The 19,517-nt window shown below is 41.9% G+C and overlaps 2 protein-coding genes across 2 annotated transcripts in view; one reads left to right on the top strand and one right to left on the bottom strand.

Moving 5' to 3' along the window:
- Positions 1–19,517, bottom strand: part of LOC126268175 (opioid-binding protein/cell adhesion molecule homolog) — a 2,429,635-nt gene that overhangs the window by 949,864 nt on the left and 1,460,254 nt on the right. The gene's annotated exons all lie outside the window — the stretch shown is intronic.
- Positions 1–19,517, top strand: part of LOC126268174 (sodium-coupled monocarboxylate transporter 1-like) — a 229,533-nt gene that overhangs the window by 181,258 nt on the left and 28,758 nt on the right. The window contains exons 9-11 of the mRNA XM_049973768.1: positions 4,718–4,827; positions 6,895–7,078; positions 12,452–12,538. Coding sequence (XP_049829725.1) covers positions 4,718–4,827; positions 6,895–7,078; positions 12,452–12,538 — 381 coding nt within the window. The remainder of the gene's footprint in view (positions 1–4,717; positions 4,828–6,894; positions 7,079–12,451; positions 12,539–19,517) is intronic.

Here is a 19,517-nt window from a genome sequence, read left to right as displayed (position 1 = left end):
TTCCTCCTCCCCCTCTCTCTTCATCTGCTCCTATATCCTCTATGTGCTTATCTCTTCTCCTCCTCTTCCTTTTCCTTGTCTGTCTCCTCCTCTCCCTTCTTTTTGTCCATTTCCCACTCCTATCTCTGTATCTCTTCCTCCCACCTGTCTATATCCTCCTCCCCCCCCCCCCCCACCCAATAGATGTCCATCTCTTCATACCCCCTTCTCTTTCGGCGTTATCAGGATTACCGCAGTACTAGTGCTGTAACTCTTCCTCTCACAGTAATTCTTTTTAGATAGCAACTAATATGTGAACTGAATTCGATGAAATCGTTCCAGGGATTTAGAATGAGCTTTTTACGTGAGGAAAATGTGATGAAGACTGTGGAAGGCGACTGCCATGTCAGTACCGGACAGTTGGCCTACCAGTCTGTACTGACCGCGTGGAACATTCTCCATGACAACAGTTAAAACCATTATCACTTACAGCGTGTGCAGGGCTTACTAACGACAGATTCTGCACATCGGCAGCAGTTCTGTCGCTGGTTTCTTCTAAGAGTGACATTTCAACTTTCGTAAAAGTCATCTGTAGGACAGTATGCGAAATCCCCATGGTATGATGACAGCGAATGATCAGCATCGGTGCAGCTGGAATTTGTGCGTCGGGATAGTTTGCAACCGTAATTTGAGAGCAGTTTTCCTTCCACGTCGCCGGAACTATCGACCTTCCTTGCGATTGACTTTGCCTGCCCTGCTGGAAGAGAAGCCATTGATGATTCGAAGGGTTGGGTGGCTTCTACCTGACGGTGCTCCAGCCCACATCGCCGTTAACGTCCGGACGCATGTCAATCGTTTCCTCCCTGGTCGATAGATCGGACGAGGGGGTCCAGTTTCATGGTCTGATCGTTCACCAGATCACAACCTGTGCGATTTCTGGTTATGGAGCCATCTCAGAAGTATGGTGTAAGCAGAACCAATTCCAGGTATGGAGATACTGGAGCAGCGTATTCATACTGCCTTTGATACTGTTCAGATGCAGCCTGGACAATACGAAGGAATGAGCAGAACTTGCTACGACGCGGACACGCATGCGTTGAGGTACATGGACACCGTTTGCAACTCTAACTGCGGTTGCCTGGTACATCGAGTATTACACCGCAGTCTCTGTAACAAAGTATGATTAAATAAATAGTCTCTATCACGAAAAAACTATGCATTTCCGGAAATATGTTCATTAGACCTTTTTTGTTCCTTATCCTCTCATCGATCAATCCTTAGTGTTTGTACACGGTGTAAAAAACCACCCTGTATTAATCTGCTAACCATTGTTTAACTTAACGTCTTCGTGATTTTAGTAATATATGGATCAAAGTCTTAAAAAGAAAGAACATTTGTAGCACTCACACATCTTAATTTTATGTAAACATCAAGCACATTACTCTAATGTACCACATCCGATACCACCCAAACTGTTCCAACGTAATAATTGGTTAAGTTATTGGGAAATAGAGGGATATTCCGTCAAAACGCATTGTAGCGTTGGAGAGTGTGTGTTCCCGATGCTCACAGAGCACGGATGTCGTCATGTACGGATCAGTAACGTGGCAGTAGTGCGCAGAACTAATTCACAGACAGTATCGCGGCATCTGACTACGACGAGTGCGAGTGCAAAGGACGATGTGAAAACACTGAGAATTTTCGTGTTCTGGGCTTTTCTCTTGTCTCATCTATGAGAATCCTCCACAACCAGTGAAAACTCCGCTGATTAGGATCAACAGCGAGTCTGCGGGTTCTAACGGACCGATGCATCACATGCGTAACAAATCACTACCAGAGTCAATGTTGGACCATCCAGATCGAAGCCGAGATCACTCAGAATAGTTTCCTCGTTAATGGATATAGGTCTCACCGGCCCAGTAATGTAACTCTGTTCACCATACGCGAGAACACAGTCATAGGACAACCAGATTACGTAACAAATGGAAGGTACTGGGTTTGATGATCCGTGATTAAACACGTTCGTACATGAATCGTGACGAAATGTCACGGGTGGTTCTCTCCGTTTCCTCCTTGTCCGTGGCGCGTTCCTTTTGGGACTCCCGCTTCGGGCTCTGCTGTTTCCTTATCTTAGCCATAGGGCGCTGTAGCGTTGCTACGGCCGGCTGCGTGCCGTATTTGCGAGAGTGTGTCGTTTTGGAGGAGGGACTGTAACTGCGAAAGTTTGAGAGTGAACAGGGGGCCACGCCGTTTTGTTGATGTTCGGCGTCACTCGAATCAGGTGTGACGTGTCGTTAAGACCGTGATCGCAGCTAATGGTACTGTCTTGGTCGAGGATCAGATGGTTCAAAGGGGATGAGGCCTGATTGTCCATTGCAACTCCTATCCTACGGATGTCCTTGAACTTATAGTAAGACTTTATGACCATTGTCTTGCGTTATTTGCAAGCGACTGAGGATTCCGGTGTATGCAGTAATTCGGTGAAGATTATTTGTTTCGCCGGTGTGTAAATGACTAAACAAGTCAAGTTCACCTTATGCTCGTGTTCTGCGTGCGCTGTTTTTCGAGTGTAAATTTGACTCTCACGTTTGTCTGTTGATTTTGAGCGCATCGTCAAATACTGAAACCAAGTAGCGGCTTTCAATTAATTAGCTGGATTCTTCCTTTTCCTCGTCACGACGCGTGTTAAATGACAATGTAGAGTTGTAGATCATAACTTACTACCTCATTTGTGTGGATTCAGTAACAGATCTTAAAATGCTAAATAAGGCTTGTGGTAAACAAAGGTATTTCAGTATGTTGTTTCAAAATATTATCTGAAATGTGTCTCTGATTTATATTGCGGTAATTGATTCTGGAGTATGAACGGATGTGCTGGCACGTCTGTCGTTTAAGGGAATCCTGCTAGTTTTGATTACCTTCTGACCAGGATCATTGCTCGACGCTTGTCTTTAAATACGCCGCTAACCTGGGTAGCGTACGTTGTGGCTATTTTAAATTAGTCACTGCTCAGTAGCCCAACACAGTTTGTCGGCTGTCAGAATCCGTGTATGTTATTTATTCCTTTATTCTAGTCAATCTATAAGCTGGCTATTCTTAATTTGCTACTGTAGGTAGCCATTTAGATGCATTTTTGGGGTGTTTAGATGGAGTGCGTGACCTTGGAGTATAGATCTGTCAGTTTCCAATTTGTTTTCCTGTCAGTTTTTAGTTATGCTTTTGGAATAACTGTCGCCTTTGCCATTTATTTTATCTTTACATGGAGTGTGCCTGCCTTGATGATATAAGTGACTGTTTCTGGCTGTTTCATAACCAGTTTTTTAACTCGTCTACGCGAATATTTGTGGGAGAACTTAAAGGGTGTTCCCCTGTTGAACGTTAACTAAAGTGCAGAAAACTGAATCAAGTGTTTATTATTGTTTTCTAGTGATATTATCTATCAAGTGTAACACGTGACATTTTCTTAGTCTGATCTCAAGTGTTAAAAGAAAGCAAATTGCAGTAAAGCGATGAGCTATTTCAGTTGTTCCCGTGTTTTACTATCTCAGCATTTGTTAATCTAAACCCATATTCATTTAAATATTGGAAGGAGATGCTCGTGTCCCAGCACTCGTCGATGGTTGGGTGAGAATGCATGTAACGGCTACATGTAATATTTCAACATTTCCCCTCGCAGGCGGAAAAGTAGTGGTAGACGTTCACGATTCATCAACCAAGTACTAATGCATCTGTCATCGTTTCTCGCCAGCGAATAGTAAAATAAAATACTTCCCGGCTGTGTGCAAGCTGCTTCTAGCCTTCAGCCCCCATGAAGGGCCCTGTACCTTCACCATAAAGTGCACCAAAATTATTTGAGGAACATTCCATGGAGAAGAGAAAGCTTCTATGCTCCCATCCTCCTTGACCCCAGAACTCAGTACTACTGAGCCCCTTCTGTGATGCTATCGAGTGCGATGTAAGCTTCTTACTTCCATGCCCGACCAAATTTGGACATATGGTTGAACGGTCATGAATTAGAATAACACTTCGGCTTGTGAAGCGACACTTTTATTGGTCAATAGCATGAATCCAGGTTCTGTTTACAGAATCATGATGGTCGCATCCGTGTTTGGCGACATCGCGGTGAACGCACATTGGAGGCGTGTATTCGTTATCGCCATACTGGCATATCACCCGTCGTGATGGTATGGCGTGCCACTGGTTACACGTCTCGGCCACCTCTTGCTCGCATTGACGGCACTTTGAACAGTGGACGTTACATTTCAGATTTGTTACGACCCGTGGCTCTACCCTTCATTCGATCCCTGCGAAACCCTACATTGGTTGTTCCGGATACTGACTTCTCAGGATCTATGCAGCCAAATGGCATGCCAGTTCTAGTATAATATATATGTCCAGTGAATAGCAGTTTATCATTTGCCTTCTTGGTGTAGCAATTATAATGGCCGGTAGTGTATGATGTAAGCTGGACTGCCTACCTTAAGGTGCATGAAATACTTCCCGGGTCAGGTCAGTTTTGTCCACACTGCACTGACAAGCTACAAAATGGATGTCCAAAATTCAAATGCTGTGAGTGAAAGAAAAATATCCGCTTTTTTTACTTATTCCTGATAAATGTGCCATAGATATGTCGCAGTTTATTGCATATCTTGTTGCTAAAAGAGTTCATTAATATAGTGAGTTGAAATATGTCTGCGGTGTGATGTTTACAATATCTTCTTCTGCCACGGCGGTGCAGGAGGTGTCGCGGCCCGACCAGCTGCTGCCCTTCTACGTTATGCGGGTGGCCGGCCACGTCCCCGGACTGCCGGGCCTCTTCGTCGCCGGGATATTCGGCGCCGCCCTCAGGTGCGTACAGGCGCTGCAGCAGAGGAGTCCTACAGAACGCGTACGGTCGACCTCAGTGTTGCTTATGTTCGATGCATACCAGCATGCAGCAGTGACGGCGTAGTTATAGCCCAGATTTCAGTACAACTGAGACCTTGCCGTTCATGCTAAGTGCCAAACCGACAATGGGACAATAACTTCGACAAACAAGAGTACAACAGTATGACAAGGGTATCTCTTTCACAAATGATGCGCAATAGAACTGTTTCACGATGTGACAATCTAGATGCATAATTTTATTCTGGACTGTCTTAAACCGAAGTAGGGAACTGGAACTGTGATTAGTTTGACACATTTAATTTGACATAGATTAATAAAGATGAGTAAACAGTTTTAATCACTTGTGCCCTTTTATTATCTGCGAGATTGCGTTTCAGATTCAACCGGATACAATAGTGTCACAAACTGTCGTACCTACTGGTTTCAAGATACTCTCATGATTACACACTTTTGCAATGTATTCATGGGAAGTGTAATCACTTCATTTAACTGTAGGTGAAATTGGATCGTATCTTCCGAAATATCTGGTGTGAAGAATAAGTCAATTCAGTAGCTTTTGTCGGTTTTATTACTGTACACGCATGTTACTACACTCACCACCAGTGTATCTGTGGAGATGTACACGTCTCCAAGGAAAATTTAACTGCGATAAACCATTGTGATAAAGCGTTAATGTCTACTGGACTTTTTTTCCAATTTTGGTCCATACTGCCGCCTCTGAAAGTTGCCTACATTATAATCTTGGTAACAACAGCACCGATACTTGTACTCCTCTGTAAGAGACATCAGAAAGTTTCTCTCTCATACACTACTGGCCCTTAAAATTACTACACCAAGAACAAGTGCAGATAACAAATGGGTATTGATTGGACAAATATATTATACTAGAATTGACATGTTATTACATTTTCACGCAATTTCGGTGCATAGATCGTGATAAATCAGTACCCAGAACAACCACCTCTGGCCGTAATAACGGCTTTGATACGCCTGGACATTGAGTCAAACAGAGATTAGATGGTGTGTACACGTACAGCTGCCTATGTAGCTTCAACACTATACCACAGTTCACCAAGAGTAGTGACTGGCGTCGCTGTAAAGTGCACCTGGATTCATCCGAAAAAGTGACGTTTTGCCATTCGTGAACCCAGGTTCGTCGTTTAGTACACCATCGCAGTTGCTCCTGTCTGTGATGCAGCGTATAGGGTAACTGCAGTCATGGCCTCCGAGCTGATAGTCCATGCTGCTGTAAAAGTCGTCGAACTATTCGTCCAGATGATTGTTGTCTTGCAAATGTCCCTCTGTGTTGACTCAGGGATCGAGACGTGGCTCCACGTTCCGTTGCATCCATGCGGATAAGATGCCTTTCATCCTGACTGCTAGAGACACGAAGCCGTTGGGATCCATCACGACGTTTCGTATTACAGTCCTGAACTCACCGATTCCATATTGTAGCAGCAATGTCGCGATACGATAAACCGCAATTGCGATCGGCTACAATCCGACCTTTATCGAAGTCGGAAACGTGATGGTATGCATTTCTTCTCCTTACACGAGGCATCACAACAACATTTCACCAGGCAACGCCGGTCAACTGTTGTTTGTGTAACAGAAATCGGTTGGAAACTTTCATGTCAGCACGTTCTAGGTGTTGCCATCGGCGCCAACCTTGTGTGAACGCTCTGAGAAGCTAATCATTTGCATATCACAGCATCTTCTTCCTGTCTGTTAACTTTCGCGTCTATAGCACGTCATACTCTTGGCTTAGCAGTTTTAATGGCCAGTAGTGTATATTTCGGATAGCTTGTTTCCGGACGGGGATCCCTACTACTAACTGACATATTTAGCTTTTTTTCATTATTCCTGAAAGTTTTTAACATCACAAAATCATCTTGAACTTACAAGTTTAATATCAGTGTCCAGAAATTAGCAGGTGATAAGTGAAAATCTCCTTGGTGTTCGAATATAGTTATTCTGTACTAGTAATATTTCGTCTTACACATCTTAGCAATGAGCGCTTTATTTTAGTTCCATGTCTGGCACCCTCAACGCTCTTTCTGCTACTATCTACGAGGACTTCCTGCTGCCCCTGATGCCCAAGAAGAAGACGGATCTGCTGGTGAACTTAATAATGCAGGCAATCGTGCTAGTTGTGGGCGTCGTCACCGTAGGAATGGTCTACATTGTCGAGAGGCTGGGAACAATTCTGGAGGTAAGCATCCATCTCAAAGACAGCGTATACGCAAGAGTTCTGAAGGACTCCGTACGTTTGTTGTAGGGTACTGAAGGCAATATTCGGACAATTGAGAAATGAGATAAAATTAATTCGTTACTAAGTTAAAACTATAATTCTGATACGAAATACCTTTCAGCAGAAAAAAATCTGAAAGGTTTATGTAATCAACTGGATCTCTAGTCTGATATTGTCTTTGAGCTTTTGTTGGTTTAATCCTCTAACAAATTTTATCTAAACAGACTGAAGTGGCAATTGTAAGTACCAACACGTGGGGTTCAGGCTTGATCCGTCATATGCGTTCAGTGCTGTGGTGCTATTCTACAACATGGAGAATTCGGCAATTCTGTTCGTATGTAATTGGGAATTTAGAGTAGACTGGGGCGGCAGTGAAAATATGGGTAGAGGAGGGAAGCGTGCTAGTGTAGTCTCTGCAGTTGTGCGAACCACTTTGACAACGTGGCTGACATGCTAGCGCCCCTTCCTAGTAAGCTGGTCCGATTCCCGGTCTTCGTACAAATTTTCACTCTCTGCTTTAGTCTGTATACATAAAATCATATCTTAATGAGATGCAAAAACACTAAGATCCTTATGTTTCATTATCTAACAAATTTATTCTAGTAGTGTATGATTTTTCAGTAGAGTATACTTTTACGATACAGTCGGTAATTTTTACGTGAAAGCTAGTGTACAATTTTATTCTTCACACTAGCCCTCTCCATATTTTTCACCTCGGTGTGAAATATTAACCACTGACATTTTCAAGCGAGTGTAGTAGACATACCAGTGATAAAGAGGGAAAAAAACTGGTGAACCCAGCTTTATAATCACTTTTGCGAACTGGATTTTGCATTAGGGAACGCAAAGCATTTTCTTTCCTGATTATGTAAGATGCCACAATCATTCAAAATGTAGATCAATTTCACTCCATACAAAAAGTGTCCAAATCATTAGTTGAATTTTAAAAACATGCTTGTTTGCTAAGTTTATTAGCACAAGTAAATAATTTTTACATTTTTGTGTTCTACTTGTGTTAAATCAGTTGTTGTTTGTACAGATACTTGCTTGAAATATGTCATACGATGAATAGATACTAATGTTGTCATATTTTCCATAAAGTTCAGTCGTTGTTCAGATAACGTTTTCCCTCTCCTGTAAAAGTATACATTTAAATTATTTCTAAATTTGCGTCACTGATAGCCCTAAGAATATTCAATTATCTGTGAACGATGGTGTAAGAGCAGATTCAATAAAGGCTCAAACGTAGTGGGTCTATTTGTCTACTTGAAATTGTGAACGAAATGGTGCTTTCCATCTTGTCAGTAGCACATTTTATCACGAAAAATAGTACAAATTGTGATCACACTAAATAGTTACATTTTCGCGTAATGATTTATTCTCTCTTATAAAAATATCAGAACATCTTATTAAAATTCATGGTTTCTCATCTTGAGAATTGCTCACTTCATTTCTTCGTGTATATCAGAACCGCCGGAGCAGTAACAGCCACCTAGTATTTCAGTTACATCAGAACACGTGTTTGAAATGGAACTTCAGAAACATCTGACGCAAGAATGTAGCCACAGGACGGTTTGCACCAAGTGAAGTGCAGGCGAGATTGGAGGTAGTATGGGACGTGCAATTTTGTTGTAAAAAAATGTAATTCTACCAATTAAATGTAGTTCAATGTTAAATTCAGAATTCCTGAAAATCAGTGAAGAGGCAGCATCTAAGAAAGACTGATATATCTTTGACAGGCCCTAAACTGATGAAAATGTGTCCGTCATTATTTTAATTGTAAAATAAAACGTGAAAACGAGCATCATTTAATATTACAATATTGTGTAGTTTTTCACTGTTGCAATCAATTGTTCATTAGGCTAGGGGCTACAGAAAATATTACTGGATTTAACAAGCTATACAAGATTAATTTGTATTCATAGCCATTTCATTCTTTCAGTATGGGATAATCAAACATTATTGGTTCCATTTGAACATTGGATTGTAGCCCATCCAAAAAATTTGATTAGTTGTTTCCCTGATTTTTAGCTCTGCATTGCCAACCCGATGCATGAGTTAAGGAAACATTTTCTTACAGCTGTTTATGTATCAAAAAGGTGCCATATTACGAAATAAATAATTCGAAAGGTAATTATAGTTAAATGTTCCTGGAGAACTATGTTATAATAAAATTTAAGGTAAGTTTGAACTCATAGTCAAGTAAATCGTCTACACAAGTAAATCTTCCATAAAATTTCTTATAAATGTTATGAAGTGTTACAGAGATCATCTGTCTAGCTAAGCAATTTGAGGTAAATTCCTTGCCCTCATATTTGTTTCTTTTGTAATAAACTTAGCTCAAAAGCACAATTTCTCCTGATTAAACCTTATAAAGAGGGTGTGGCATGCATTGGGGTGCAATATTGCAGCATGAACACACGCAGCAAAGACCATCCAGCAGCTCTCAGCCTGGTTGGTGGCAGAATGGAACGCCCTACCACAAGAACATACTAATCTTATGTCCAGTATAGAAGCACGTTTTAGAGCATACATCGCCGTCCGTAGTGATCACACTCTGAACCAAGAAATAAAAACAAATATTTGTTTCAGTTACTTCTGTGCTACGCTGCAGCAACTCGCTCAATGTGCGGTCCAAGTTTCGTTGAGCTACGTCACTCGGAAGTGATACGTCACATGTGAAAGTTACTTGCACCTTAAATTTTGCTGATGATGGACGATTTATCCAAGAGATGATGTTTGCTTGGTCAACTGAGCGGTTATCAGCGCCCGTACAAATTCCCAACCGTTACTCAGCCTAATCTCGCCACTTTCATAAATGGTGATGAAACGATAAGACAGGCATCCAAGCACCTAGAGGCAGGTGAAAATACCTGACCTCGCCGGGAATCGAACCCGGCACCCCGTGCTCGGGAAGCGAGAACGCGACAGCGAATCCACGAGCTGCGGCCTTTATCCACGAGACAGAGCTTAACAAGTCAATAACGCGTTGGTCCACTTCTCACCCTTATTCCGCTTGGCATTGACAGGGGTGTCTGATGTACTCTTGAGGGAAGTCGTGCTAAGTTCTGTACAATTAGTGCGTTAGATTGCCAAAATTCAGAGATCATGGGAGGGCGCCACCCATTATGCTCTAGCATGAAGCGGTAGAAACGCTCGCCATGTGCCGGTGGGCAATATTTTGCTGAAATGTAAGCTGAATATGGCTTGCCATGAAGGGCAAGAAAACGGAGGGTAAAATATTGTTGACATACCGCTGTGCTTTAAGCGTGCCGCGAATGACAACTAAAGGGGTTATCTATGAAATGAAATTAAAAGGCACTCGAGAGCATCATTCCAGGTTCTCAGGCCACATGATGGGCGACAGCTTTGTATCTCACTGCTGTCCGGCGCATCTCCTGAAACCACTGGTCACCGGGACATGAAATGTGTATCATCACTCTAGTCAGTGAGATTCCAGGCAGAATGTGCCGACACCACTGCAGATGTGCTTGTCAGCGTACAGAGGTCAATGGCAGCCACCGCATGAGGCGCCATGAGCTCAGCCCCCTTTCTGTGAGCCCCCTACTTACGGTCCTTGCGGTTAACTGCTGCACCGGTTGCACGTCGGATCTATGATAATGAGAAATCCGGGGCTCTTGAGTGCCTCTCTGATGATTTCTCGGTCTTTATGTATTGTCGTCTATCTAGATCGACTGCTTCCTCCCTTCTCGATGCTGTGTTCGGCCATGGCTCAAAAACTCTGCCATCATCGTCGAATAGTACCATAGCTACTGTTCAAATGTCAAGCAATTCGCCTATTACTCCAACCAGCTTTCTTGAGCTCAACAGCACCTCCTCTCTTTAATAATGTAATCTGCGTACATTGTTGACGCACCTGTCTCGGAGGCATAGGTACAGTCCAATAATTCAAGAACAGACTTAATCGCAGTTATTATTGTTACAACACTGACAACCGGTTTCAACCCGACGTAGGGATCATCTTCTGGGCATTTACACCATTGGTCGACTGCTGGTGGTGTCACTCCTGTCTACATAACGGCGGGAGTGAAAAAATAGTTCAAATGGCTCTGAGCACTATGGGACTTAACATCTATGGTCATCAGTCCCCTAGAACTTAGAACTACCTAAACCTAACTAACCTAAGGACATCACACGACACCCAGCCATCACGAAGCAGAGAAAATCCCTGACCCTGCAGGGGAATCCTGGCGTGGGAAGCGAGAACGCTACCGCACGACCACGAGATGCGGGCAAGAAAGGAGTGACACCACCAGCAGTCGACCAATGGTATAAACGCCCAGAAGATGATCCCTACGTCGGGTTGAAACCGGTTGGCGGTATTATAACAATAATAAATGCGATTAAGCCTGTTCTAGAATTATTGATTAATCATACTAATCGCTGCTTCTCTCCACAACCATGTTGCCCCCCCCCCCCCAAAAAAAAGACTGCCCAACTGAGTATACAGAATGATATTTGCGAAGACGGTGTCCTGGCATCGACATGTCCCCTGTTTACCATGCTTGCCGACTGCTTGGTGAAATTTTTGTGCTGCGTCACACATTCGTCCATCGGCCACAAAGATATACTATCTTGCATCTCCCGTCGATACCAAGAAAATTTGGAGTACCCACCAATTAAGAAAGTACATCATTAGGAACTTCTCCCACAGTATATCTACCCTTACCCGAAGATTGGAAATTCCTGTTAGCTACTGGCCAGATGGGACTTTCGATTGTAGAGCTGTGTGACAAGAGGTAGTTAATTCCTAACAGGTCTTTGTTGTTACGGCAGTAGGCAACTATTTTCTTTGTAAAATACCAATTTATTGAAGTAAATATCAAGCAACTACGCTACCAGCAGGAGAGAAATAGCCAACTATTTAATAAAACTAGTGTATAGCAGGCCTTTTTACTTTTTTTATTTTTTTCTCAAAATAGCGGCGTTCGAGCTCATTTACTGTGTTCCGTTCAGCAAGAGTTACCTCAAGCAATATTAAGAAATGGAATTAATACAATTTACAGATTAAGTGAAAGAAAATAGGACGATTGAAATTGCAAACATAAAGTTGTACGAGAGGTTTTTTGCTCTTTAAAACATGTGTCCAGGGCAGGGACTCGAGACTTTAACTTTGCCTTGCTCTGGCAGTGGTCCACCAGCTGAACCATCCGAGCTGGGTCCAGAGCCTTCAGAGTGCCAGCAGCGGACTCCCACACGGCCGTCAGTCGGACGCGCCAGGCCACCAGTGAGTGCGCTGCCGCCGTTACCCGCTAACTGCCTATTACAGCTAATCTTGTGACAACAGCGCGCCGTTTCTCTTTGTGTCCACAGCTGGGCTACAGCGTGGGAGGCGTGACGAACGGCGCGCTGCTCGGGATATTCACACTCGGCATGCTGGTTCCCTCGGCCAACACCAAGGTAAGCACTTATCCCAATTTAACAGCGACGCCACACCACCGTAGCGCACTCATTACATGTATACTGTCAACAGAGACAGCAGAAACCTTTCGTAATCAGGGTTCTGTACATATATCGGTTAAAATGGAACCCTAGTATCATTTTCGTTGACTGCTTGCTGCCTCTCTGTCCAACTGTTAAAAACCAATTTTCTTAGGAATTGGTAAACGTATGAACTAATTTGTCACTCACTGTCCCTTGGTGTTGCAAAAATTAAAACGTAAGAGTTAATGCCATCAAAGGATAGGGCCATTTACATCACATACTTTCATACTCGCAGACCACCTCATCAAAATCTATGGGCCGCATGTCGTTGACCAAGAATCATGCAATTCAGAGGATATCGAGGTTAAAACAGTAAAATTAAGGGAAGAAATCCGAAACACTTAAAATTTGTAACTCTACCTCACAGAAAAATGTATGTCATTTGTTGCCCATAGCCGGCTGCTGTGACCGAGCGGTTCTAGGCGCTTATGTCTGGAACCGCGCAGCTGCTACGGTCGTAGGTTCGAATCCTGCCTCGGGCATGGGTGAATGTGATTTTCTTAGGTTGGTTAGGTTTAAGTAGTTCTAAGTCTAGTGACGTCAGATGTTAAGTCCCATAGTGCTTAGAGCCATTTGAACCATTTTGTTGTCCGTCTGTTAAGATCCCTTTATATCAGGAATTGCAAGACACATTAAGTTTCAATTGATGTCTTATACTAAAGTCTGTGGTTCCTCGGTGCTGTAAGAAAGCTAACCAGGTGAGTCGTATCAATCAAAAGATACGACCGTTTGTCACATACTTTGGAAACCAGATATATATAATTTCAAAACTGACGGCCAGTTTCAGGGATATGGCAGGAATGATCATTCGAAATAGTCAAGTGAACATGGCCTCTAAAATGCTTACCTTAAAGACTAATCTTCCACACTGTAAAACAAATCTCTTCTATTGCAAGCTCTTTGCTTTTCATATTTTGGCAAGTGATGGTATGGACCAAAACAATGTCCAGTAAACATGTGTTCTAAAATGCTTAGCTTTAGAGCTACGGACACTTCCTCATCCTCGCTACTTTGAAACACAACTTTTCAAATGACCAAGTGCCCATAACTCTTAAGGTCTGCTGTTTAGATCATATGTTTATTGGACATTTATTTTTACTTGTTTTGGTCCATACAATCACTTCCCAAAATGTGGAAAGTAAAGAGCTCGCAGTAGAAGAGATTGGTTTCACAGTACTGAAGATTAAGAACTTCTCGTAGCTCGTAAGGTATGTGTTTTAGAAAGCAAGTTTTTCTCTTAATCTTCCCTGTCACATCCCTGAATATCACTTATGAAACAATATATATATATATATATATATATATATATATATATATATATATATATATATATATATATATAATGTTAGAAAAATTAAAAAGGAACTGGATAGGTTAAACTTAGGTATAATGGAAATTATTTAAATTTGGTGGCAGGAGGAACAAGACTTCTGGTCAGCTGTATACAGGGCTATAAATACAAAATCAAACCGGGGTAACGAATTTTAAAAAAAGAAAAAAAAATAGCAGCGCTGGTAAGGTACTACAAACAGCACAGTGAGCGCATTATTGTAGATAGACATGAAGCCCATGACTACCACAGTAGTACAAGTTACTAGCTCCGCAGACGACAAAGAGATTGAAGAAATGTAGGCTGAGATAAATGAAATTATTCACATACTGAAGAGAGACGAAAATTAGTGATTGGGGACTGAAATTAGATAGTAGGAAAAGGAAGAGAAGGAAAAGTTAAAGGTGAATATGGAATGGGGCTAAGGAATGGAAAAGGAAGCCGCTTGGTAGAATTCTGCTCAGAACATAACTAAATCGTGGTTTGAAAATCATGAAAGATGGTTATGTTCGTGGATGAGGAATTAGGAGTAGGAATTAAAATCCACGAAGAAGCAATGAAAACGTTGCTGTTTGTTGATTACATTGTAATTCTGTCACAGACAGCAAATGACCAGGAAAAGTAATTGAAGGGAATGGACAGTGTCTTGAAAGGGGGACATAAGATCAACATCAGCAAAAGAAAAAGGAGGATAATGGAATGTATTCAAATTAAATCAGATGATGCTGAGAAAATTGAATTAGGGAATGAGACACTTAAAGTAATAGATGAGCTTTGCTATTTTGTGAGCAAAATAACATGATGGTCTAAGTAGAGAGGATATAATACATAGACTGGCTATGGCAAGGAAAGCGTATTTGAAGGAGAGAAATTTGTTAACACTGAGTACAGATTTAAGTCAGAAAGTCTTCTCTGACAGCATTTGTATGTAGTGTAGCCATGAACATCATATGGGTAGATCACGTAACTAGTAAGGACGTACTTCCGGGAGAAGAGGAATTTGTGGCACAACTTGACTACAAGAAGAGATCGGTTGGCAGAACATGTTCTGAGTCACCAATGGTATACCAGTTTAGTACTGGAAGGCAGCGTGGGAGCCCAAGAGATGAATAAACTAAGCATATTCAGAAGGATGTAAGTTGCTGTAGTTACTTGGAGATGGAGCAGCTTGTGCAAATTGTTATCAGAAGCTATAGGTTGGTAAGGATCATGACAATTGGCAAGAAGAAAGGCTTCAGAGTACAATTAATGAAAAAATCCGAAAATTTAATTTTTTTACTTTATCACAGAATTTTTTCCTTTTTACCTGAATGCCTTTCTGTCCGTCAATCTGTTAGGGTGTCTTTTTCTCATGACAGGTAGACTTAAGTTGAAATTCAGACCCCTTATGGTCGCTCGATAGTGTACAGAAGTTAAGCTTCTGAGACAATGCAACCATAAGATACTGTCATTTACGTAACATGTTTTGTCGTTTCGTCCAGAGGTCGCACTGCCACAGCGAAGTCGGTGACGTGAATCGGTACTACAAACATTCGCAAGGGCTTGCTGCTAGCTGCAGCGCCCTTTGGGAGGTGCACCAGAAGACCACACCTCCTCCTCAACAATAAGCAGCGCCTCACACGCAATTCAGTATAGTGTCAAGTACGCAATAGTTCAGCCTTAGTTCGCTACAGCAGTCAGCATCGTATTATAGGACCAACTAGTCGGTAAAGTTTCATATGATATTTTGGTGTTACTAATGTTGTTGTTGTGGTCTTCAGTCCTGAGACTGGTTTGATGCAGCTCTCCATGCCACTCTATCCTGTACAATCATCTTCATCTCCCAGTCCTTACTGCAACCTACGTCCTTCTGAATCTGCTTAATGTATTCATCTCTTGGTCTCCCTCTACGATTTTTACCCTCCACACTGCCCTCCAATGCTATCTTTGTGATCCCTTGATACCTCAGAACATGTCCTACCAACGGGTCCCTTCTTCTTGTCAAGTTGTGCCACAAGCTCCCCTTAACCCCAATTCAATACCTCCTCATTATTTATGTGATCTACCCATCTAATCTTCAGCATTCTTCTGTAGCACCACATTTCGAAAGCTTCTATTTTCTTCTTGTCCAAACTATTTATCGTCCATGTTCCACTGCCATTCATGGCAACACTCCATACAAATATTTTCAGAAACGACTTCCTGGCACTTCAATCTATACTCGATGTTAACAAATTTCTAATCTTCAGAAACGCATTCCTTGCCAATGCGAGTCTACATTCTATATCCTCTTTACTTCCACCATCATCAGTTATTTTGCTCCCCAAATAGCGAAATTCATTTACTACTTTAAGCGTCTCATTTCCTAATCTAACATCCGCAGCATCACCCGATTTGATTCGACTACATTCCATTATCCTCGTTTTGCTTTTGTTGAGGTTCACCTTATATCCTCCTTTCAAGACACTGTCCATTCCATTCAACTGCTCTTCCAAGTCCTTTGCTGTCTCTGACAGAATTACAACGTCATCGGCGAACCTCAACGTTTTTATTTCTTCTTCCTGGATTTTAATACCTACTCCGCATTTATCTTTTGTTTCCTTTACTGCTTGCTCAATATACAGACTGAATAACATCGGGGAGAGGCTACAACCCTGCCTTACTCCCTTCCCACCAACTGCTCCCCTTTCATGTCCATCGACTCTTATAACTGCCATCTGGTTTCTATACAAATTGTAAATAGCTTTTCGCTCCCTGTATTTTACCCCTGCCACCTTCAGAATTTGAAAGAGAGTATTCCAGTCAACATTGTCAAAAGCTTTCTTTAAGTCTACAAATGCTAGAAACGTAGGTTTGCCTTTCCTTAATCTTTCTTCTAAGATACGTCGTAAGGTCAGTATTGCCTCATGTGTTCCAGTACTTCTACGGAATCCAAACTGATCTTCCTCGAGGTGGGCTTCTACTAGTTTTTCCATTCGTCTGTAAAGAATTCGTGTTAGTATTTTGCAGCTGTGGCTTATTAGACTGATTGTTCGGCAATTTTCACTTTTGTCAACACCTGCTTCCTTTGGGATTGGAATTATTATGTTCTTCTTGAAGCCTGAAGGTATTTCGCCTGTTTCGTACACCTTGCTCACCACACGGTAGAGTTTTGTCAGGACTGGCTCTCCCAAGCCGTCAGTAGTTCCAATGGAATGTTGTCTACTCCGGGGGCCTTGTTTAAACTCATGTGTTTCAATGCTCTGTCAAACTCTTCACGCAGTATGGCATCTCCCATCTCATCCTCATCCACATCCTCCTCCATTTTCATAATATTGTCCTCATGTACATCGTCCTTGTATAGACCCTCTATATACTCCTTCCACCTTTCTGCTTTGCCTTCTTTGCTTAGAACTGGGTTTCCATCTGAGCTCTTGATGTTCATACAAGTGGTTCTCTTATCTCCAAAGGTCTCTTTAATTTTCCTGTAGGCAGTATCTATCTTACTCCTAGTGAGATAAGCCTCTACATCCTTACATTAGTCCTCTAGCCATCCCTGCTTAGCCATTTTGCACCTCCTGTCGATCTCATTTTTGAGACGTTTGTATTCCTTTTTGCCTGTTTCATTTACTGCATTTTTATATTTTCTCCTTTCATCAATTAAATTTAATATTTCTTCTGTTACCCAAGGATTTCTACTAGCCCTCGTCTTTTTACCTACTTGATCCTCCGCTGCCTTCACTACTTCATCCCTCAAAGCTACTCATTCTTCTTCTACTGTATTTCTTTCCCCCATTCCTGTCAATTGTTCCCTTATGCTCTCCCTGAAACTCTGTACAACCTCTGGTTCTTTCAGTTTATCCAGGTCCCATCTCCTTAAATTCCCACCTTTTTGCAATTTCTTCAGTTTTAATCTACAGGTCATAACCAATAGGTTGTGGTCAGAGTCCACATCTGCCCCTGGAAATGTCTTACAATTTAAAACCTGGTTCCTAAATCTCTGTCTTACCATTATATAATCTATCTGATACCTTTTAGTATCTCCAGGGTTCTTCCATGTATACAACCTTCTTTCATGATTCTTAAACCAAGTGTTATCTATGATTAAGTTGTGCTCTGTGCAAAATTCTACCAGGCGGCTTCCTCTTTCATTTCTTAGCCCCAATTAATATTCACCTACTACGTTTTCTTCTCTCCCTTTTCCTACAACCGAATTCCAGTCACCCATGGCTATTAAATTTTTGTCACCCTTCACTATCTGAATAATATCTTTTATTTCATCATACATTTCTTCAATTTCTTCGTCATCTGCAGAGCTAGTTGGCATATAAACTTGTATTACTGTATTAGGTGTGGGCTTCGTATCTATCTTGGCCACATTAATGCGTTCACTATGCTGTTTGTAGTAGCTTACCCGCATTCCTATTTTCCTGTTCATTATTAAACCTACTCCTGCATTACCCCTACTTGATTTTGTGTTTATAACCCTGTAGTCACCTGACCAGAAGTCTTGTTCCTCCTTCCACCGAACTTCACTAATTCCCACTATATCTAACTTTAACCTATCCATTTCCCTTTTTAAATTTTCTAACCTACCTGCCTGAATGAGTGATCTGACATTCCACGCTCCGACCCATAGAACGCCAGTTTTCTTTCTCCTGATAACGACATCCTCTTGAGTAGTCCCCGCCCGGAGATCCGAATGGGGGACTATTTTACCTCCGGAATATTTTACCCAAGAGGACGCCGTCATCATTTAATCATACAGTAAAGCTGCATGCCCTCTGGAAAAATTACGGCCGTAGTTTCCCCCTGCTTTCAGCCGTTCGCAGTACCAGCACAGCAAGGCCGTTTTGGTTATTGTTACAAGGCCAGGTCAGTCAATCATCCAGACTGTTGCCCTTGCAACTACTGAAAAAGCTGCTGCCCCTCTTCAGGAACCACACGTTTGTCTGGCCTCTCAACAGATACCCCTCCGTTGTGGTTGCACCTACGGTACGGCTATCTGTATCGCTGAGGCACGCAAGCCTCCCCACCAACGGCAAGGTCCATGGTTCACGGGGGGAGGGTGTTACTAATGTTGAACATTATACCTCAAAAGAATAGCGACAAACAAGTCTGTCAAATGTAGTAAATCATTTACTCATTTATGTAATAATGTAACTAAAATTTCATGTGTTCAAGTCACATAAGCCTCCTCTCAGAGCAATCAAAGAATCGGCAGAACAATATAAACAGTTTTGATACTTCCAGACTCACTCATCAAAAAATGGTACGTCTTCATGAAATTCGGCAAGAAACAAGATTTCACAGTACAAGTAAAAGAAAAACTAGAAAATTTTTAATTTGTAATTACGTCACATGAGAAAGTTAAATTTCTATTATTTGTTATCCGATTTCGAACTTAAAATTAAAACCTTCTCTAAAGTCCCCTAATTTCTGTGACGGCTATCTTACCAGTAGCAATGTCAATTTTTTATTTTTTTTTCGTCAGTTTCATGCGGCCCGCCACGAATTCCTCTCGTGTGCTAACCTCTTCATCTCAGAGTAGCACTTGCAACCTACGTCCTCAATTATTTGCTTGATGTATTCCAATCTCTATTTCGC

This window comes from Schistocerca gregaria, chromosome 4 (genome assembly GCF_023897955.1).
Source record: "Schistocerca gregaria isolate iqSchGreg1 chromosome 4, iqSchGreg1.2, whole genome shotgun sequence".
Lineage (NCBI taxonomy): Eukaryota > Metazoa > Arthropoda > Insecta > Orthoptera > Acrididae > Schistocerca > Schistocerca gregaria.
The sequence above is the reverse complement of the archived record's forward strand: the minus strand, read 5'-3'. Positions and strand labels throughout refer to the sequence as shown.